The sequence below is a fragment of the Rhipicephalus microplus genome, chromosome 1 (assembly GCF_043290135.1).
Source record: "Rhipicephalus microplus isolate Deutch F79 chromosome 1, USDA_Rmic, whole genome shotgun sequence".
In the NCBI taxonomy this organism is placed as follows: Eukaryota; Metazoa; Arthropoda; class Arachnida; order Ixodida; family Ixodidae; genus Rhipicephalus; species Rhipicephalus microplus.
The window spans coordinates 153456016-153479316 of NC_134700.1; the positions used below are offsets into that span (position 1 = coordinate 153456016).

Consider the following 23301-nt stretch of genomic DNA (forward strand, 5'->3'; position numbering starts at 1 on the left):
CCAATCAACCCGGTCTTGTGCTTTCTGCGGCCACGTTATACCTGTGATCTTATCGGCCCACCATATAAACGTATAGTAATTCGCATATAACTTTTGTAGGGGTGGTTTCATTGCAGTTATGGGGTGCGAAGCCGCGAAAACACCTATGCAGAATAAATGCACACTGCCGCGAGGCATCACTTCAAGGCTAAAATACCCTATTTCCCTCACATCAATTCACTATTGTTTAAATTTAACAGCATGTTATGTCGACCTATATGTTCTAACTATAGTACATTGGCCTGCCACAGTGGTCTAGTGGTTAAGGCACTTGGCTGCTGGCCCGCAGGTCGCGGGATCGAATCCTGGCCGGATTTTCGATGGAGGCGAAAATGTTTTGTGGTCAGTGTGCTTAGATTTAGGCGCAGGTTGGAAAACCTCAAGTGGTCCCGATTTCCGGAGCCCGCCCCTACAGCGTCTCTCATAATCATATGGTCATTTTGGGAGGTTATATCCCAACGATTGCTAAGTATAGCAAATTTGAAAACGTAACATATTACTCACATTATCCGCAAGTGAAATCCTGCTACTATTCAAAGTTGTTCCCACTTCCTTTGAACCAAGAAGAATGGCATGTGCACAGGCCTTGTTTCAAATTTTACAAAAAATATTGTGCAGGTGAGTTGGGTCTTGACAAATATGCCCATTTTTAAAAGGATATATACTATTCAAATTCGATTTGAAATTATTGAACGAAACCGCTTTAGGTCATAGATGCCTTTGTAATCAGATCTCTGCATAAAATTACTGCATACTTCAAAACTGAACGCATGTTAAATATATGCAGCATTCTACATCTGTTGATCGATAAGACCTGTTAGAGCAAACGCGGGATCTGCACAAAGTTGTTATGCCATCTGTCACTGTGGTGTATTGCTTACTTGGCTGATCAAATTTGTACTTTTTTATTTGCATTAGAGCCATGAAACGCTGTATTTCTGCATGAAAGAAAGGAAAATAAATAACTGCTGTCCAACATAAGTCAGATCATCTTTGTTACTAAAATAAATATTTAAGAGTAATAAAGCTTATTACGTATTATCTAATGTTTGGTTGTTTGGCGGTCCTAGCTATCTAAGTGATGTTCATCAACAGTACACTCTGTACACTGCCGTAGCTCTTCACTTAAGTAACAAGTATCTTTTGGAATAAGCGTGACCGCCGCAAGACTATTGTGCCTTTGTACCCTGGGCATATCCTAGTTCCCAAATAGCCGCTACAGGTGTCTGCCGCCGCTCGCCGGTGTTTTGATTGCAGGTCGCGAAATGCGGGCCCTTTTCCCACTCGCGCCATCTGGGGAGCGTGGCATAAAGCGGCGCGCGCGCCTTGACGTTAATTGTTTGTTCTGTACTTTTGATATTTCCCGTTTCTATGTTTTTCGCCGGCCGTACCCTTTCTCCCAGCCGCGCGCCTCCTCTTCCACTGCGCGCAGCTCACTTTAGCGCCGGCTCGCCCGCGGACTCCGCCGCTGCGCTGAGAAACCCCCGGCGCTCCGGCGAGCTCGTCGCGTATCGGCAGAGGCGGTAGCGACGACGGCGAAGGCCGCAGCGGCGCTTGCTTTCTCCGGCCGCCGCTGCTCGTGTCTGCTCTAGTTTGGCACCGATCAAGGCCACGACACGTCGCTCCCCGGTCGAACCACGGGCATGTCGCATCCCCTCGACACTCGCGCGTAAAAAAACATCTTCGGGAGGCGGTGGAAAAGCGTATCCTGTACGCGGGAAGAGGCGGCGAGATATGTCAGTGGGTGATGCGCCGGCGTTGCTAGGCCTACCCGTCGCCGAGCAGCCGAGCTCCTACTGACCTAGCGACCGACCAGTGGAGAAGTGTTTAGCTGCGCTCGCTGATCGGCACTGCTGCTGCTGCTGCGTGCGCGCGCGTGTGTTCGTGCGTGCGCGCGCGCCGCTCGCTGTCATACTCTCTCCCATTCTCGCCCTCCTCTTCTCGTTATCTATCCGGTCGCGCCTTCTTTCCACTTTCCGTGTGTGTGTGTGTTTGTGGGGATCGTCTGCGAGCAGACGGGAAGAAGGAAGGGGGTGTACACCGCGCCGGTGTCAAGTGTGTTTGGTGCGATTTCACAAACACGAGCCGCGCGGGTGTGCTCCTCCGAACGGCCGCTGCCGTGGATCTCCTCAGCCGAGTGGCGGCGACTCCGACGTCACTCTCGTCCGCCAGCGGCTCGTGCGCGACCGAAGAAGAAGCCTCGGCCACCGACACCGTGTGGTGCTCGACCAGCTCGTCGCCCACAAGCATGGCCGATGACGATGTGGTCTTCGACGATGTCTACGAGATGCACGAGTTCATCGGAAAGTGAGTACCAAACGCGACGGCGAACTCGTTGGGCCGCGCGCCTCTTCGCTGGTCTTCGTGCTTGCCGCTTTCCCCCTCTCCACTCGGGATGCGGCGGAGGTGGGATGCGACTGACTGCGGAGGGGAGGAGAGCTCCTCCCGGGCATCACTTTTCTTTCTTTTCCCCCCTCTCTTTTGGTTCGAGGCCAACAGCTGTTGCGGGGCTGCTGCGTGCCGGTGCGCTTTCTTGACGCATCGGCATCTCGATACAACTCGACTTCGTTTTAGTGCGCTTACGACTTCTAGTGGTTGATACGAGTCTGACCTATACTCTGCCAATAATAACTAACGCCTGCGTAATCGCATCGGCTGTGATCAACAAAGTAGTCAAAACAAAACACGGGCAATGTAATGAATATCCTACCGAGTCGACGTAACTCAAGTTCAATCTTCGTTGCGTCGTGTACACTAAACAATGTTGTGAATTGATTTTCTGCTTATTTCTTTGTTAGCTGGCTGTCGTTCGAGCCGCAATGTTTTGTGGTCTACGTTGCAAATAATAAAAAAAGGCCGAACGATTTACTTTGCTTAAAACCGAACTTTAATTTCTACGGACATGGCCTCGGAAATGCGGCACATTCTAAGGTCGTAAAAATCGCCAAATGGGCTCGTTTGGGTATTTATTTATTATGATATGCCTCAAGAACTCTAAGGCATTGCTGTAGGAGAGAGAGGATTTTAGGAAGGGGAAAATACGCTAATAATGGTTGCAAGGTGAGCGCATCAAGAGTAAACGCACGCAATCACACATAAATCCTGCAAGTCAGAATAAGTGCTACGCGCCATAACAATTGCGCCGTCCTGGTGAGGCCTCCGCAAACTCTGTCTTCTGTCAGCACAACAGCCTGAAGTAGTTTCTTTCTTTTTTTCTTTCTTTAAGTGCTTCCCGTGAAGCAAGGCAAGACGATTGAAGTGGGCCAAGAAATTCCTCGTACTTTTTTGTTAAAGTCACGTCTCTGTGATAGAAAAACAGGTGGTCTAGAGGAACGCTGCGGTTAATGGCGAAATTATTCCGATCGATCTGATTTAACCATTAACACAAATATATATATATATATATATATATATATATATATATATATATATATATATATATATACAGAGAGAGAGAGAGTTAACCTATTACGTGCAAGCTATAAACCGGACTGCATCATCCTGCAGAATTTCCAAGTTATTACCAAAAGTTTCACCCACAGCCACACATTTTTTGAGTAGTGAACATAATAAAATTATAATAGCCCTCTAACTTCATGGGATGCTTTCCTGAAGTTACTTCTCAGAAAGTTGACTAAATGGATAGTTTTTTATGGTAATGTAATTTATTTCGTTTTTGCAGTTTATCTACGACTGACATATAACTCCTGAGTATTTCGCTACTTCGCTTATTGCTATTTGCTGATAACAATTGAACGGTAGCACTGACTTTGTTGTAACGCAGGAAAAAACAATGACACGAGCGGCTTATTTATTCTACAGCACGCATCGCAATGTCTTTTCTTTTTCTGCCTACTGGACAACGGTGTATTTCTGTGGAAAACGAAAAATCGTGCAGGCTGCACGGTCGCTGCCTTATTTAAGGGAGCGTTATGAATAAAAGTTAGAAATTTGCACTACAGATGGCTTGTCACCCGTCTGCACTTTACCGTGATTAAGAAATTTTGATCCTTATAAATTATTATTTGTGTGAATGTCAAATCTGATATCGATTAGAATGTATACGTGTACATGTCTGTGTAGATGTAAGTTGTAATCATACTTTCAGAAAAAAGCCGCTTGACGCACATAAGTGTAAGTTATAGATGTTAAACGTGCATATATACTAACAATCTATTATTCCGAAGGCAGTGTATGATGCAAATTAACCCCTTGTATAGCTTGCATGTCATGTCACGGTCGCAGCTTGATAACATAATTGTTCACCACCATGTCGGTGGTGACGACGTAAAGGCAGCGGCAATCTCATCGCGTTTTACCTGCTTCACTATCGTAACAACGCGGCGAGAATGCTGTTGCCCTCTGAGCGCCGAATAACTAGATAACTTGCAAGTGATGTAACGACAACATTAACACGTGGCAACGCAAACCTTGCGTGTGCAATGAGGTTCACCAAAATGGCGGCTTCAGTGACGTCAGTGCCAGAGACATCTTATCACGTACCAACAAGCCTGAACTACAACTGTGTTTAATTAACTGTACTGGGTAAACGGAGCGTTAGTGTGCTAATGATATTGAGATCGAGCCGGTGCTTGGCGTTTCTTTTCAAGTATTGGTACTCATCGGCACCCACGCTGACACCTAATTGATTGAAAACGTGTATAATTGAGTGTTGTTCCGTGTTGGGTTGAGCTTCGAACGTCGGGCCGGGGAGCCGTAATGCATGTTCTTAATCAGTGATTTTTCCAAACCTGCTAGTCAGAACATCGTTAGCGCAGCTCTTTGCGAACGTAATTTGCGTTGAAAAAGCCTGTACACTCGAGAAAGCTGACACCAGCAAATGCTCAAAAATAGAACTTGTAATCAAATATGGTGATCGCCTTTCCATTGTCGGGCCTTACACGAGACACTAAGCGGGTATAGTTTATTCAAGTAATTATAATAGTCTTCACAAATAGCAACAAGACCTACGATAAACAACCTTTCATCTCGACAGCAGGTAACTTGGCTTTTTTTTTGTTACGTATAATATGAAAACAATTCTGGGTAATTATGACGGCTTCAATTGTAACAAGTTTTTTTTTTTCAAGTGTGGGTGACCTAAAGCGTGCAACGTCGACATTTGTGGCATTTTAGGAAGAAACAGGGTGCCTTTTAGTTATCATTAATTTTACTTTTCTCGCATGTGTGATGGTAATGTGGTAGATAATGCCTAAATGCGCACGAAACGACATCACAATATTAATGAAGGAAGTAATTTTTTTCCGCACAAGCCTTCAACTAGGTATATTGGGGTAATATCGAATGGAAGGAGATTGCCGCTCATTGGTACTTCATATATAGATCATGGAAGGTCTATATATAAGGCTATATAAAGAGCAGTGGTGGGAGGCACAGCTATCTGTCGACATAGATCGACAGGAAATAGTGCACAACCAGTGGCGTAGCCAAAGGAAGGGGCGGGGAGGTTCAACTATTCTTTCTCGCCGAAAATAAAATTTATGGCTACGCCCCTGTGCGCAATTGATCCCAGTAGCTGTCTTCCTATTGAAAGGGAGAAAAATGTCTTGTGGAAGTCTTCGGAAAGATTCTGTTGAGTCGAAATGACTCTTCCTGTGGTAATGTTCTTGTGACTATCGTAGGGGTGTTAGCCGCAAGAGTGTTTGCGATGCTGTGTGTAATTTTGCGCGTGAATAGACAGCTTTGTAATAGCGTACGCAATGATTTGCCTTAACGTTTGTCGCCGCTGGGTATGCGCGTCATACGCTGTCGTCTTTGGTGCCCACATTATCTTGAAAACGTATCGCACTTAACGAATGCCGACGCCACAAAATAGGACTTAAGAAGGTTTAGTAATAGAGAGAAAGTGCGTGTCGAAACTTAAATTCTATATTTTTTATTGCGTTCGCACATTTGCTGCTTTTAAAACTATATCATACATCTTAAAGGCTACTGCCGTATAAGTGCTTACGAAGGTTTTTACAATTTAGGTTTAACCAATCTCGTTTCAATTTATTCTACTCTCCATTGCGACGAACGATAGTGCATCGCCCGATTCTCCTTGGAAAAAACTTACCTATCATTGCTGTTTTTTTTTTGTTGCTAACTTTGCCTTTCCTAGTAATTACGGAAAATTCTTCAATTTTGACGAGCAAGGCCCTGTACCTACTCATTCACTGCATGGCCTTGAAGCCCCGCCGCGGTGGTCTATTAGCTAAGGTACTCGGCTACTGACCCGCAGGTCGCGGGATTGAATCCCAGCTGCGGCGGATGCATTTTAGATGGAGGCGGAAATGCTGTAGGCCCGTGTGCTCAGATTTGGGTGCACGTTAAAGAACCCCAGCTGGTCGAAATCTCCGGAGCCCTCCACTACGGCGTCTATCATTAACATACGGTGCTTTTGGGATGTTGAACCCCACATATCAATCATTTGATGCCTGCTGTATATTCACATAAATAAATAAATAAATTCGCGGCCGATCCTCGAAAGTGGATTACGTGGTACGTCGATTCACCGACTAATAGACTCGGTGCCTTGGCTGCGCATCTCATTAGCCGCTATAACGATTGCGACATTTACGCACACTTCAGAGGGGGCCACTGCTTAACGGCCGAGTGTCCCGCATTTTGAGAAAGCCACTGCAACCGCGGCCCTCGGAGTCTCCAATCTCGATCGTCCCGACTGACTCGAGTCTTGGACGCTTTCTTATCGCCGCACTCTGAAGAGCAAGCTCGAGCGTAGTATTTCTCGAGCATGATCCGCGGCACAGTGGCGCGATATGTAGCCTCAGCCGAAGATAAATGGCGCTGGCCAAAGTATATAGTATAGAACTGCGAGAGGCCGCACACACAACAACCCGCGTTGCTTTTCGAGAGGAACTCTTGAAAACGTGTATTCGCCCGCGTTCAGCTGTAGGCCGCACTTGACCGCGATATCTCTTTCTTCCTTTCCACTGGTATCATTACGGAATATGACTCTGCTGACGCAACCTAAGCATACGGGGTATTTTAGTGAGGCGTAAATCTTGTTCCGCAATATTCAGTGCGCGAGGTTGCGTTAAGTGTTCGCTTCTGCGACTTACCACAGCGCCCGTTACTAACGGCTTCGTTACTAACTGCGCCCGTTACTAACCTATATTCCAGGTTCTTGAAATAAAATATAGAAGTGCGGAGTTCTTATTTGTTCACGTAGGTCGTGAAAAATTGAGAAAGAAAAAGGTAAAGCCTGCAATGTATTTTATTGAATTTATTTTACCATGGTCCATCCTACATACATAATGTCGTAAAACGCTAAAGAGAAATATGCGTCTCTATTTCTCTCGCACTCACGCACGCAAACGTGTCCCGGGGGATTTAAAAAACGAAAACAAAATTGAATGGTCTCCAGTGGTCGAGTTAGGTTACGTCGCTATGAGTTGTGTTGATTATACGTAAAGAGAATGAATGGCTGTGTTTGCTAAATACAAGGTCTCTTAGAAAAGTATCCGACCTTTGGTAGAAAAAAAAAACTGGCATGATTGGAGCGTTGAAACCAAATCCCTCTCAAAGCAGTCCCCTTGGGACTCCACGCACGCATCCCAGCGGTGATACAATGACATTGTTGGGAGCATTCTGAGATGGCGTGTCTCATAAGTCTCACTAAATAATCTATTTATTAACTTTAGGTCTTCTACCTGGATTTTCGAATTGAAACTGAGTGGAAATAATATTCCTTCTATAACAAATTTCGGTACTTAGCAGCATTTGCACCAGTTTAAGTAAAGCCGCGGGCCCCTAAGGTTGCAACGCAAAGTGTATAATATATCAGTAACAGTTATCATCTGTACTTCTTTTTTAACCGTCGCTCTTATAAATGTTCGTCGCAACGTTACTCTGTTTCACCACGTCCCTGTTGTTTCCTTCGTCTGTGCTGCTTCACGCAGTGTTGCCGTCTAGTTCAGCTGTGAAGCAAAAATATATTGTGCGTGGTTGATGGAGATGCCCCGCATAAGTTTTTTTTCTCCGTCCGTCCGTCCATGAGTCCGTCCATCCGTCTGTCAGTCGGTTCCTGCGTCCATCCGTTCGTACGTCCGTCTGCTAGTCTGTCCGTCCGCCCGTGCGTCCGTCCTAGCGTCCATATAGTGAACAGTCCAAGTACCGCCTTCTCCCATATCGCAACTCCTGCGACACATACCCCCTCTAGAGCGGGTATGTGCCACCGGTGGATACATACATACATACATACATACATACATACATACATACATACATACATACATACATACATACATACATACATACATACATACATACATACATACATACATACGTACGTACGTACGTACATACGTACATACATACATACATACATACATACATACATACATACATACATACATACATACATACATACATACATACATACATACATACATACATACATACATACATACATACATACATACATACATACATACATACATACATACATACATACATACGTACATACTATGAAGTCTTGGTTTGGAAGACCTTTATTAGGCCCGAAGAACCGGCAGCCGACAGCTGAGATGAACGGACCAAGATGATGATGCTACGTGACAACGATGAGGATGCATGAGCAACACATGATAATGATGATAATGTACAGATGAAGAGGATTGGTATACTAAATGCCCACACTAATTCCCCCCACGTGAAAGCGGCCAGCCTGACCGCGGCAAGTCAAGGGGACAAAGAACGTCGCATGAAGGGCTTCATACGGGAGACATGGACGACCTCAGTAGTTCGATAACGGCGATCAGCTGGGGCTACAAGTGGCGTCACACGATAATTCACTGGTGAAGTTTCTTCAAGAACTGTGTACGGCCCAATAAACCGTGGCTGGAATTTGTCGCACAAACCAGGTGTGCGAATAGGCGTCAAAAGAAGCACTTCGTCTCCTGGTTGAAAGGATACAGCACGATGGGATTCATCATAAACCAGCTTTCTGTCTTGCTGTCGGGCTTCAGTGTTTATACGAGCACGTTGGCGGCTCTCTGCGAGCCGTAAAACGTATTCCTCTGAAGAGGATGGAGATGATCTGGTGTGGTGTTCGTAGCAGCGAGGACAGCTGATCCATTGTTGAAGCGAGCCACAATACATACATACATACATACATACATACATACATACATACATACATACATGCATGCATGCATACATACATACATACATACATACATACATGCATGCATGCATGCATGCATGCATACATACATACATACATACATACATACATACATACATACATACATACATACATACATACATACATACATACATACATACATACATACATACATACATACATACATACATACGGAGGAGGAGGAGGAGGAGGAAGAGTGACAGACCCACGTCATAGAGAGCTTCGCTCCTAAAACCGTATGCCTGTATGAAAGTGTGGTATCAATATTAGTTCCATGAATTCTTATTTTGCCGAGTCTGTAAGTAAAGTACGAGAAGTGCTTAGAAAATTGGAATATTGAGAAGTGTTGGCATTGATAGATTCTCTTGTGAAAATGAAAGTTTGGCAATAGGACCCGCATGCCGGAGTGGCTGTGGTGCGAAAGGGTATCAATGTGTGACAGTAAAGAAAAAGAAGTGACCGTGGCGCTGTGGATAGCGTACTCGGCATCGGTTGTTGTGGAATCAGAGGTCACGGGTTCGACTCCTGTTGACGGAACTTTTTTTGTCTTCTTATCGTGCGTTTTTTTACGTCGCTTCCGTAACGAAAATGCGTTACTGAAATTTTGGTGGACCTCGGTATTTTTTCGACGTCACTTCCGTAACGGAAATGCGTCATTGAAATCTTGGTGGACCCCGTCATCATAGAGTTTGCTAAAATTAACTAGAGGGGAGTCTGGTGCTGCAATCGTTCAGCGACCATGGAAATGATGGGTAGTACATGGACTTGCCTGGTGTTGGTGCTTGCGGGTGCCGAATCGCACTTGAGACTTCGTTTACTGCTGTGTTTAAGTTATGTTTCGAAGGAAAAAAAACGAACCCTTTTGAACTCTAAATGAGCCCGCCGCGACCGCGCTAATTTGCTCAGAAGTCTTGTTCAGCTCTGATTGCCGATCTTAATTATTGCCCGAAGCCCGGCAGCTCTTGCGACGGAAGCACGCCGTCAGTCAGCAGTGGCTGGCTTTCCGTTTGCAAGTCTTGTTGCGAACGAAATCCCGTCGCACGCCCCTCCAGTTTCCGGTTTCGAGTTTCCCTCCTCCTTATGACGTGTATGCCGAAACCAGGCGTTTGCTTTCACCAGCTGAGTTAACGCACGACCCATTTGTCGGCTTTATTTTGATTGGTTACTTTTTAAATCTGTGCTTCTGCTCTTACTTAGTAACGCCTGTCGCGCGTACCATGTTTATCGTCATATTTCTCGGCTAAATATCCCTCACAACGGGAAAGACTGTCTTAGTCCACGTTTCGATCGCAGGGCCGCGTCATTGTGAAACTGTCATCAGTCGTTGTTATGTTTCGTTATTAACGACAGCGTGAAACACTGCCGTGGAACTTCCACGGTAAACGGTTCTTTAATTTTCAGTTTAGTATGTAATGACACCCTTATCATTTGCCCGCATTGCTGAAAGGTGTCCCATGTCTGATATCCAAAAAAAAAAATACTTTCACGAGCCCATATCAAAGGCAGTGCAGCCTGACAACTTCTGGATAAGCCACGTGACTTCATCTGCCGTATTTGCCTGCGTATTTTCGGCACTCTTTAGTACCGGCTGGTGCTCGCTAACGTTTGCCAAAGATGGGTGAATGTACAGAAGCTTGGTAGACACTGTAAAATGTAGTAAAGTAGCTGCACAGCGCCGATGAACAAATGTTAGGAAAAGTCTTAGGACATACTAAAAGGTGTGAAAAGCAGTCCATGACGTCAGAGGTTTAGGTGGTGTGGGGTAATTAGGAAATTTGCAGACTTGAAATAAAATTAGCTTGCGTAGGAAAGCGTAAGTTGGGTATCATTTTGAGAGGCCTTCGCCCTTCATTGAGCATTGAATTAGTCGCTGTTGCTGCTGTTGCTGTTGCTGCGGATGAAGAAAGATTGATTTTGATATAAAATGAAAACTTTCAAATTTCGAACATTTTGTTGCTGGGACTTGACGGTGCTCTGAGGCTTATGAGATGGGTGTTAAGGACATCTTAGTCGTCAAGAAGAAATGGACACGGACAGGGCGCGTAGCGCGTAGGCAGGATGACTGCTGGTAATTAAGAGTAACTGACTGGACTGCAAGAGAAGGCGCACGCGTGAGGGGAGACAGAAATCTAGGTGGGCAGACGAAATTAAGAAGTTTGCTGGTATGACGTTCTAGCAGAAAGCACAGGACCGGGTTGATTGGCGGAACAAAAGAAAGCCTCTTTCCCCGCACTGGGAATAGTCAGGTTACTGCGGCTGCTGCTCATTATGATGATAGCGAGCTATTTGCATACAGCGCTTCTACATGTCTCTTGTTTTTCAGGCTCGGAGTCCAGTGAGTTTCTGAACCACCGGCGCGAGACGCAGCTGTCCGATTGCATCCAGTAACGAATCGACGCTCGAATGCGCATGTACTTACTCAGAGTTTCCGCAATGACTAAAAAAAATGAATAGAAATTTTCTGATTATACCGTGTGCAGTATAATAAATACGCACTGTATACTTCACTACAAAATATGTGCGCACGTTTGGGTGTTGTCACACCGTGCCAGCGACTATTATCAGGTGTATACGTTTAACACGAAGTCGCAAATGGTACCGCGATGCGGGCTCAGTGTTCGGGTGGGCAGCCGGCTGATGTTGTTGTGCATTTAAGCCGAGGTGTAGCTGTTATAACGTGTATACGCGATGTTCCAATAGCCGGCTGCAGAGCTGATAACGAGGCGGGAGCGTGGTTTCCTGCGAGTGGCGGAAGTGGAATCCCGCGGTATCAGCCACCATGAGCCTGATTGGAGCCTTTCTTGCGCCGCTCTTCGGAGCCCGGAAGCGTCCGGTCAAAACGCTGCCGCGCAACGCCCACAAGTCTGCCCACCGCTGCTCTCCTTTGAAAGTTCTTTTAATCTTCAGTAGTTATACTTACTTTGAGCGTTGAATGCTACTTTGCTTATAGTGTCCACTCAGTGTGGACTGGCCATGCAAATTGTGAGAACTCTGAACCGAGCGATGAATTCGTGGCAGGGATCCTCCTCTTTGACGCCTTGAAGTCTTCGAGTGAAACTAAACTCGAATGGTGAAAGTGTAGGTTAATAGGGTGTGGAAGATCGGAATGTAGGTATGCTAGAAGTAACAGGGCTCGAACATGGGTCAAGAAAAAAGCGCCGAGCGCTTAATATATATAGAGACCTTTGGGTTCGCTGCAAGGACACGAGATAAATATAAAAGCTGATGCTAAATGCACATGCACGAAAATTGTACTTGGAACATACTCAAACAAGGCGTACTCCTTGAATCTCTCAAAACAGTGGAGACTCTTTCATTTCTTATTTCAGAGAGATGATACTGGTATGATTATCGTTCATTGTGTGAATGCTAACGTCGGTTATCTCGTTTAGGGCCGCGATTCTATTCTGAAGCGAAACTTTGAATTCCTGTACTTCCCGTCTCAACGTTAGCTCACTCCGGAGCCCTCCACTACGGCGTCTCTCATAATCATATAGTGGTTTTGGGACGTTAAACCCCACTTATCAATCAAATCAACCGTTAGCTCACGGTTTCTTGCGTATCAGTTTATGCCTTTACTTTTCTGAATCTAGGTGAATACGAGCTCTTACTATTCTAAGGTCACTGCATCGAATCTTGCCAACTAATATATCCTGTACAATGTTTGGGTGTGCACGCAGAATGAAACCTTTTTTTATTCTTAGTTTCATTATTAGGACTTCACCATGTCCACCCACGGTTAGCTCAAGATCCGTAAATTATTACGTTCTCCGAACTCTACCAATAAATCCCCTGTGGAATTTCTACACCCGATGCCATATTCCCCCACTGCATGGTCTCCGGCCTGTTTCTTGCCTACTTTCGCATCAAAGTCGCCCATCAGAATGTGTATTTACTTTATTAATGGCTGACTCTACGTCTTTTTATATGAAAGCGTTCATCCGAATGATCATCATGGCTCGATGTAGGCGTGTAGGTCTGTACCACCTTCATCTTGCACCTTTTGTTAAACTTAATTACGATATTTTCCACCCTCTCAATGGTGCTATAGTACTCCGCTATGTTTCCAGCGATATTATTGTGTATAAGAAACACCACCCCTAGTTCTTTTCTGTCAAGGGTAATATGGAACGTGTCCGCTCTTCAGCACTGTGTAAGCGCCACGTGTCCTTCTAACTTCGCTGAGCCCTATTGTATCGCATTGAACACACTCTGATTCCTCGAGTATCACAGCTAGACTAGCCTCACTAGAAAGCGTTCGGAGCAAAAACTTGGAGGCTTGCAAAAAGGGTTCAGCTTAAACTGAGGAAGACGCAGCGGCCGACGGAAAGGAAAATGATAGGTGTAACCTTAAGGGACAAGAAGAGAGCAGAGTGGGTCAGGGAACAAACCGGAGTTAAGGATATCATAGTTGAAATTTAGAAGAAGAAATGGACATGGGCCGGACATGTAGCAAGTAAGCAGAATAATCACTGGTCATTAAAGGCTACTGACTGGATTTCCAGAGAAGGCAGATGCATGAAGGGGAGACAGGAAGTTAGGTGGGCCGATGAGATTAAAAGAGCTCGCAGGTATAACGTGGCAGCAGAAAGCACAATACCGGGTTGATTGGCGGATCGTGGGAGAAGCATTTGCCTTGCAGTGGGGCTAGTCAAGCTGATTATGATGATGATGATGATGATGATGATGAATTTTGATCTGCTTTTTCTTGCGCACCTAGTTATCAATTCTACTTAGCCACTTGGCTATACACTTGCCATTTTAATTCACTTTAATTTACATGTATTTCGCCTTTCATTTACTTTAATTCTTGAAATTTTAGCTGAGGAATGTGGACATGTGCCATGCACGACTACTTGTACATATCGCGTTGTCAATGCCGGATGCCATATTTGTCTACTCGTGAGCCATACGAGACTTTCGCATGAAAAAAAGAGAGAAAAAGCAGATTTCTTTAAGGAAAGTTGTATCATTAGCGCACAAAACATTCGAGAGAGCTAGAGGCTCAGTATAGTGCATATGTATTACTTATTACATTTTTTTTGTAAACGTACAGGCAACAAACGGTAGGCTTTTTAGAAACTATATAGGCGTACACATACACTTCAAAACTAAATTAGTGTTGTACAGTGTATATTTTGTTTTTATACTACATTTTAGGTTATAGCTTTGATGTCCTACCAGAGTTGTTTCTACCTAAGTTTATTTTTTTCTCAGCCAATGGTTTTCTCGAGACTTATTGAAAAAAATGTGGTTCAAAGAAGTCATTCGTACGAAAACAATATAATGAAAGTCATCTACATTGCTCCAAAGTTTTCACCGCGGAATAAAAAAAAAAACGTATACAGCCCTGTACGCGGTAATTTTATTTCTTCAATCAAGTCTGCTGGCACGGGCCCGTTAGGTTAACCGGTAACATTGATGTCAGGACGATTTCACTGCAAACAACCCCGGTCGATGCGCATTCGTCGGTGCTCTCCGAAACAGCTCATCTTTCTTTCTTTCTTTCTTTCTTTCTTTCTTTCTTTCTTTCTTTCTTTCTTTCTTTCTTTCTTTCTTTCTTTCTTTCTTTCTTTCTTTTTTTTCTTTCTTTCTTTCTTTCTTTTGAGATGCGCGAATGCAACCTTCTTCGTCTGGTGCAGGCATTTGTGTGCACACGCATCTCCTACGTGGCTCCTTACCTCCGCCTTATACGGGCTGATCTCGATCGTCTCGATTCATCGCTTCGCCAGGCGTACATGACCGCTTCAGGACCACCTATGTCCACTTCTACCTCCAAACTGAACCTATGGGGGTGCCGAACACGGTCAACGAGCCTGTCGAAGCTACCTTTATTCGGACTCATCCCCACGCGGGCAGGCACCGCTTACAAAGGCATACCGACAGCTCATCGAATGAGCCTCCGTATTCCTCCACTTCCCAAACACCCTGAAAATCACGCCGAGCGCAGGGCCGACCGTGCGTGACAGAAACGTTTCACAAGTCGCTGCGATGTCACCTACACAGACGTCTCTCGACATGCACATCGGTCTGCAATGGTGGCTGTCGCCCCGGCACCACACCGCCGCTGGAGCACGGCATGCAGTGTAATTCACTTCACTGATATAACAGTTGCCGAGGAGGTAGCCATTGCTTTGGCAATGACTGACCGTACAACCAAGGCGATCGCGCGGTTCGCAGTTCGCCATCCGAAATTTTGACGCGCGCCGCATTTTTATGCAGACATACTCCATCACAAAGGATCATACCCCTCCTATATGTCACCTCGCCTTTTATGGGCGAATCTCCTTAAAGCGTGGGTCTGTCCATCCCTTGCATGTATGTATATATTAGTACGTCGCCACTGGTGACACATACCCGCTCTAGAGTGGGTATGTGCCACAGCGGATGCGAGATTGAAGATGGTGGCACTTGGAGTGTTCACTAGATGGGCGCACGGACGGACGGACGGACATATGAACGGACGCGCGGACGTACGGACGGAAGCATGGACGGGATGATGGACGCTTCGCCTCACTCATCGTCATTCACTCCGTGGATATCGCGGCTGTGATTTTTCTTTATCTGGAATTATCTGGAGCCCGTGAATTTCTTAATGAACAGTGCTTAGGCACAAACTCTCGCCCGGGGTCTCAGTTGTCGGATGAAGTTCCTCACACTTCCCATTACTCGCCCTCCCAGGCTAGCGAGGTACTGACCCCTTTAGTTACTTACTCAGACATCCTACGACACTGCAGACTAGATCGTCTCCACTGTCCTCCAGCTCATAAGTACCTTCCCCGACATGATGCCGTCCTATGGCGCAAGCCCCAGACGGATGTCTGAAGCCATGGGCTCCCAACCCATGGCTGTATAGTAGGGCATACTCACACCTCGTGACATCACACTGCAGATACTGCTTACAGTTAGCCACCCTCGGACACATGGCGTGGACATGCCCACAGTACGCTGACGCTTCACACACATGTAGTAGATACGTGAGAGTCCCTCCTGCACACCACCGACTCAGCACAGCAACGTCAGCTAATCTCACGTGCATGGGAGGCTGCTGCATCCCAAGGGATTCCCGCCGACATCCTCTAGGCAGTGACCTCCGGGTTGGTCCCCTCTTTTGGGAGAAATAAAGTTGACCATCATCATCATCCACCCAGCCCAAAGCTCGCCACCGCCACCTATGATCGCGTGCCTACTGGCAGAGCAGCTGCAATGCTGCCTCCGAGTAGAGCGCGTCGGGGAGGAGCCTATATACCACTGTTTACAAACGTGGAATAGGTCTACAGTTCCTGCTCTGCGCATAACGCTATACTTTCGTTCGTGCAGAACTCAAGTGACTCAGATGGAGTATAACTACTGGTTGAGCTTTGCACGGATGCTCTTCATTCTTCACTTCGCGTTATGTGATTCGCACTTTGGTTTTTCTATCATTTATTTGTTTTTGTTTTCTTTTTCCTTTTGCTGCGCGTATGTATGCCCCTCTCCCGAGTGCGAGGGGGTTCCCACACGCCGCGTAGACGGAGACAAAACATTTTCATTTCCGTTCGCAACGTGGTGATGTATATAGGAGACAGTGAGGGAGTGGGTAGTTGCAGCGTGTCTGCGTGATGTGGAATGCGTTGACGACGGCGCCAGAAGTAGAGTGAGTGAAACAACTTCATTTGGTCGGAGAAACAAAAATGTTTATTCAGAATCTGATAGGCGGCAATATATATATATATATATATATATATATATATATATATATCATCAGCCTGACTACGTCCACTGCAGGACAAAGGCCTCTCCCATGTTCCGCCAGTTAACCCGGTCCTGTGCTTGCTGCTGCCAATTTATACCCGCAAACTTCTTAATCTCATCTGCCCCCCTAACATTCTGTCTCCCCCTAACCCGCTTCCCTTCTCTGGGAATCCAGTTAGTTACCCTTAATGACCAGCGGTTATCCTGTCTACGCGCTACATGCCCGGCCCATGTCCATTTCCTCTTTTTTATTTCAACTATGATATCCTTAACCCCCGTTTGTCCCCTAATCCACTCTGCTCTCTTCTTGTCTCTTAAGGTTACACCTACCATTTTTCTTTCCATTTCTCGTTGCGTCGTCCTCAATTTAAGCTGAACCCTCTTTGTAAGTCTCCAGGTTTCTGCTCCGTAGCTAAGTACCGGCAAGATACAGCTGTTATATGCCTTCCTCTTGAGGGATAGTGGCAAACTACCTGTCATAATTTGAGAGTGCTTGCCGAATGTGCTCCACCCCATTCTTATTCTTCTAGTTACTTCAATCTCGTGGTTAGGCTCTGCGGTTATTACCTGCCCTAAGTAGACATAGTCTTTTACAACTTCAAGTGCACCATTACCTATCTCGAAGCGCTGCTCCTTTCCGGGGTTGTTGTACATTACTTTCGTTTTCTGTAGATTAAATTTAAGACCCTTTCTGCTCTCCTTGTCTAAGTCCGTAATCATGAGTTGCGATTCGTCCCCTGAGTCACTCAGCAATGCAATGTCATCGGCGAAGCGCAGGTTCCTAAGGTACTCTCCATTAACTCTGATCGCTAACTCTTTCCATTCTAGACCTCTTAAAACCTCCTGTAAGCACGCGGTAAATAGCATTGGGGAGATTGTATCCCCCTGCCTTACACCCTTCTTGATTGGTATTTTGCTGCATTCTTTATGAAGCACTATGGTAGCAGTCGATCCCCTGTAGATTTCTTCCAGAATGTTTATATATACTTCATCGACGCCCTGATTCCGCAGTATCTGCATGACTCCTGATATTTCGACTGAATCAAACGCATTCTCGTAGTCAATGAAGGCTATGTATAGTGGTTGGCTGTATTCTGAGCATTTTTCTATTACCTGATTGATGGTATGAATGTTGTCGAATGTTGAGTAGCCTGTTCGAAATCCTGCTTGTTCCTTTGGTTGATTGAACTCTAATGTTTTCTTAACTCTGTTAGAAATTACCTTTGTTATTAGCTTCCATTCTACGGAGAACAAGCTGATCGGCCACTAATTATTCAAGTCCTTGTCATCTCCTTTCTTATGTATTAAGATGATGTTAACCCGCAGGTGGCGGGTTCAAATCCCGGCTGCGGCGGCTGCATTTCCGATGGAGGTGGAAATGTTGTAGGCCCGTGTGCTCAGATTTCGTTGCACGTTAAAGAACCCCAGGTGGTCGAAATTTCCGGAGCCCTCCACTACGGCGTCTCTCATAATCATATGGTGATTTTGAGATGTTAAACCCTACATATCAATCAATGTAGGCGCGTAAGCGCGTAAGCGCGGATGTAGGCGCGTAAGCCTGTACTACCTTCATCTTGTATCTTTTATTCAGTTTAATTACAATACCTACCACCCTTTCATTAATGCTATAGTATTCCTCTTTGTTGCCAGCTATGTTTCTGTGAATTAGGAACCCCGCTCCCAGTTCTCTTCTGTCTGCCACGCCCGGATAGCAAAGGACGTGCCCATTCTGTAGCACCGTATAGGCCTCATCTGTCCTCCTAACCTCACTTAGCCCTATTATATCCCATTTAACACCCTCTAGCTCCTCGAATAGTACAGCTAGACTTCCCTCACTAGATAAGGTTCTAGCGTTAAACGTTGCCAAGTTCAGGTTCCAATGGCGGCCTGTCCGGATCCAGAGATTCTTAGCACCCTCTGCTGCGTTGCAGATCTGACCGCCGCCGTGGTCAGTTGCTTCGCAGCTGCTGGGGACCTGAGGGCCGTGAGTTATTTGACGTATGCATGTGGGAGGTAGTGGCCAGATACTGCACCAGGGTGGCCAATCCTTTCTCTGGTGAGGGAGTGCGTTCCCGGCGGTGGTTACCGGTGAGGCCGCACCCCAGGCCTCTTAATGCAGTTCCATCAACACGCGGATTTTTTTTTTTTAATCCGGTTGGGAACTACGCGGCACCGGGATTGGAACCACGGACCTCTTGCATGCGAGGCGGATGCTCTAACCACTACGCCATCGCCGCCTATATATATATATATATATATATATATATATATATATATATATATATATATATATATATAATGTAAATGCAACGCGAAAAGCGGTATCAGCGTCTGTACAAAAGCAGCACGAGCTGACCGGGTATACGGGCGTCGTCGCAGCAGCCACCAGGCAGTCCTAACTCGCACCTCGCGCCAACGTGTCGATGTCGCTGCAGCAGTGGGCATTCCTCTTCACTACTACAATATATATATATATATATATATATATATATATATATATATATATATATATATATATATAGACAGTAATGCCAAGGAATGTACAGGGGAAGTTATTAGAACCAATGGAATGTAAATAAGAAGAAAGAAAAGTGGGTGAAAAAATAACCAGCCGTGAGCAGAAATCGAACCTACGACCTTCGAATAACGCGTTCGATGAGCATCGAACGCGTTATTCGAAGGTCGTAGGTTCGATTTCTGCTCACGGCTGGTTATTTTTTCACCCACTTTTCTTTTTTCTTATTTACATTCCATTGGTTCTAATAACTTCCCCTGTACATTCCTTGGTATTACTGTCTGTTAGATCTCATTAATATTGTGTCAAAACACGGAAAAACGAGCCCTTAGGTACACACTTCTTCACTTATATATATATATATACATAAATATATATATATATATATATATATATATATATATATATATATATATATATATATATATATATATATATATATATATATATATATATATATATATATATATATATATATATATATATATGGCGTGCTTTGATGCACGCAGTGTTGGCCAGAACCTAGTTTATTGATTTACGTCGTCTCACCAAACGATCTCAAAAGTTTTCTACACACCAAATTTGTGAGAATGCTCAATTTCCTCGCGTCCTCGTCAGAAATTTCAGTGGCTTCGTTTAGCCTGAAAGTATGTACTTCTTTACAAAAAATGCTGCATTGTAACTGGTTTCACTAAAAAAAAAAAAGCCTACCAGGGCAAATTTTTATAACGAGCTCGGTATTTTCACCTTTCTATTTGAACGTGGAAGCAATGACTGCGGTTAGTTTTTTTTTTTTTTTTTTGACGTGCTTTGCTCTAAAGCTAACTTTTGCTGTATAGGAGTGTTGTATGAGTGGCCAACGTAGGCTGCATGCCCATTGCAAGCCACTTCGCAGCAGCTGCACAAACAAGACATGCGGGATTTTGTACGGAGTCTGTGCATATTTTTCGAATGTTCTTTCTCTTTCATGCATTTTTTCATTCCCTGCAAAACCAATCAGCGTACTACTTTTGTTTCATGCGCTCAACTTGCGCGATTCAATTTCAGCGGTGCTATTGGTCGGATTAAATCCGACCAATAGCACCGCTGAAATCGAAGCGCACAACTTCCATGCCCTATTGAGGCTGACGTTTGAAAACACGACTGTGGTGGTGCTATTGTTTTTGATTTGTTACCCTGCGTGTGTCTTGTGTGCCGTTATGACAAGAGCAGAATATACACACGCAGTAGATCGATGATTTAATAACGTGGGGCTCGCTCATCCTGGACGACTTGAACGAATATTGCAGTTGCGCTATTATATATAGGCGCTTCGATGTCGGTTTGAATCGTGAAATCGGTGGCAGTTCATCGCTCCGCAAAAGTTACCCGTGGCGACTGTTTTTTTTTTTTTTGGAAATCTTGAAGCGGCAAGCAATGAGCTCTTCGTATCAAGGACCATGCTTTTCTCTTATTCGAACCGTTCTCTTGTCTCCTCTGAATACTATGTTAATTGTTTAATTTCAGCCACTGGTCACTGGTCATTTAATATGTCTGAGTGCCAAAAGTAGCCAGCAAATGTAACAGATTTTGATTTTGGGGAATGTTCTAACGCAGTTCAAGAAATATGCGGCATAGTATCGCGGGCTTTTGCGTGTCCATTTTCGCAAGCCAGTTAGTATACATGCATGGTGTCCCAGGTAACTTTAGCTAGAGTTTAAAAATATGCCGGCACACGCGATTACGACTCGACCAAATGCATGTTGCTCACCGTTGCCTGGAGTTAGTCAGACAATTTATTTCGTTTCCTAGTATTGTTTAATTAGATCTGCTTATTTAACTAACTTTTGAAGCAACAAAGATGGATGAAAAATTTCACTGAGAAAGTTGTAGGTTGGCTTGGAAAACGTCCGAATAGACAGTTTCGTACTTTATATCTGTTAAGTGTTAGAGTTTTTCTGCTAAATACAAATGCCTACCAAATGCTAAAAAATATCACGTGACAAACCCGCTCGCGCGTGAGTGCGCACCATGATTCTAGTGCTCCCTAACGTTCCGCGTACGAACGTTAGGGAGCACTAGAATCATCATAGCATTTGCCCCATTGTGCTGTCTCGACAGGGCCGCCACGATGGTGCTGGCGCTGCGAAGAACACGTTTTGTATCGGCCACAGAAACTATACCGCTGTGACTGCTTATCGCTGTCATGAACCGCTGCAAAGGAAGCGTGCCATTCGTACGCGGAACGTTAGGGAGCACTAGAATCATTGTGCGCACTGACGCGCGAGCGGGTTTGTCTCGTTTTGTTTTATTTCGCGGGCGTTTGTAATTAGCAGAAGAACACTAATACGTAACAGATATAAAGTTCGAAACTATCTATTCAAACGTTTTCTTTCCAAGGCAATCTACAACTTTCTCATTGAAATTTTTTATCCATCTTTGTTCCTTCACAAGTTAGTTAATTAAACAGATATAATTAAACAATATTTAGGAACACAAAAAAATTGTCTGAGTAACTCCAGGCAACGCTGATCAACACGCATTTGGTCGCGTCTTATAATTGCGTGTGCCGGCATATCTTTAAACTCTGGCTAAAGTTGCCTGAGGCACCCTGTATAAGCGTGGTTCATTCAGTAGAGATATAGTACACCTTTTCCTTGTGGGCTTAAGATGCTCCGCACCTCTACGCAGTAAATAAGATGCGGCAATGTAAATTGCCGAAATATGTTTTGCTCCAGGACATGGCGGAAGAGGGAAGCTTCGGCAGCGTGCGCCTTCTACAAGGAAAAATAGATGTTCACATGTCGCTCCCGTTTTATAGCTTCCTTCATGTCGAAGCCGTAGAGAAACTTCCGAGGTCTCGCGGGAACATCGAATTCCCGAGATAAAGAGGGGTGCGTGTGACACCGACGGAAAGTGTGCTTTTTCGTCCGCTTTGATTGATTTCAATTTATAATAACTACACTACGCTTAAAAACAACAAATTATAGGTTTTACGCCTTCTTTCTCTCAATTTACTGTCGGATTCATTTAACTGAGTCTAACAAATAAACTTACCGTCGTGCTAATCCCCATTTTTTTTCGTTTTGACATCAAGGATGTGCTACCGCTATTGAAGCACAAAACATATAACGATCCTAACGGAGTTGCATTTGTTCACTGATCAATTAGTTCAATGATCGATTGATTCATTGGTCGTTCTGAACGTTCTCTAAAGTATATTGGCGCCTTTTTAAGAGGTTACGCATTCAGTGTTTCAGATTGACGTGCACAACTTTTTTTTTTAATGCTAGAGCGTTCTATGCCGCCTACACGAAGACAAAAATTCGCCCTCCGTCTGGCCAGCAGCGTTTACCGCCAAGCGGAATGGTTGAATGGCAAGAAAACTCGCTTAACTAATGACGTTATGTCGCGTAACGTCGTGTGAACGCCGACGTATAGTACGGACATTGGTGCAGTGAAAAGACCCAGACAGGCCATGCTTTTGCATTCAACGTAAGTAAGGAGGCCGTTGCCTTTATAGCGTATTACTAACATTGTTATCATTTTATTATTTTTGCAAAATCTCTGGAAGACGGGATAAAAAAGCGCACGCAATTAGTGCAGTTACAGTAATGACGAACAGTGTACCGTGGCGGACCAGTAGTTAGGGTGCTCTGCATTCTGACCCGAAGATTGGGAGTTCGATCCCGGCTACAGTGGGCGCATTTACTAAAACTACTAAAAGCCCGTGTTATGTCCGATGGCAGTGCACGTTAAAGAAGACCAGATGTTTATAATTTCGGAGAACCCCTCTACGGCGTGCTTCACAATTGTGTCGGGGTTCGGCACGTAAAGTCCCAGATATTATTGATGACAAACAAGC

General features: G+C 44.9%; 1 protein-coding gene across 6 annotated transcripts in view; it reads left to right on the plus strand.

Annotated features, from left to right (window-relative positions):
* The first annotated feature begins 1479 nt into the window (after positions 1 to 1479).
* Positions 1480 to 23301, plus strand: part of CASK (peripheral plasma membrane protein CASK) — an 822681-nt gene continuing 800859 nt past the window's right edge. For all 6 annotated transcript variants that reach the window (XM_075887512.1, XM_075887514.1, XM_075887513.1 and 3 more), the window contains exon 1: positions 1480 to 2346. In XM_075887512.1, coding sequence (XP_075743627.1) covers positions 2288 to 2346 — 59 coding nt within the window. In that variant the 5' untranslated portion in view covers positions 1480 to 2287. The remainder of the gene's footprint in view (positions 2347 to 23301) is intronic.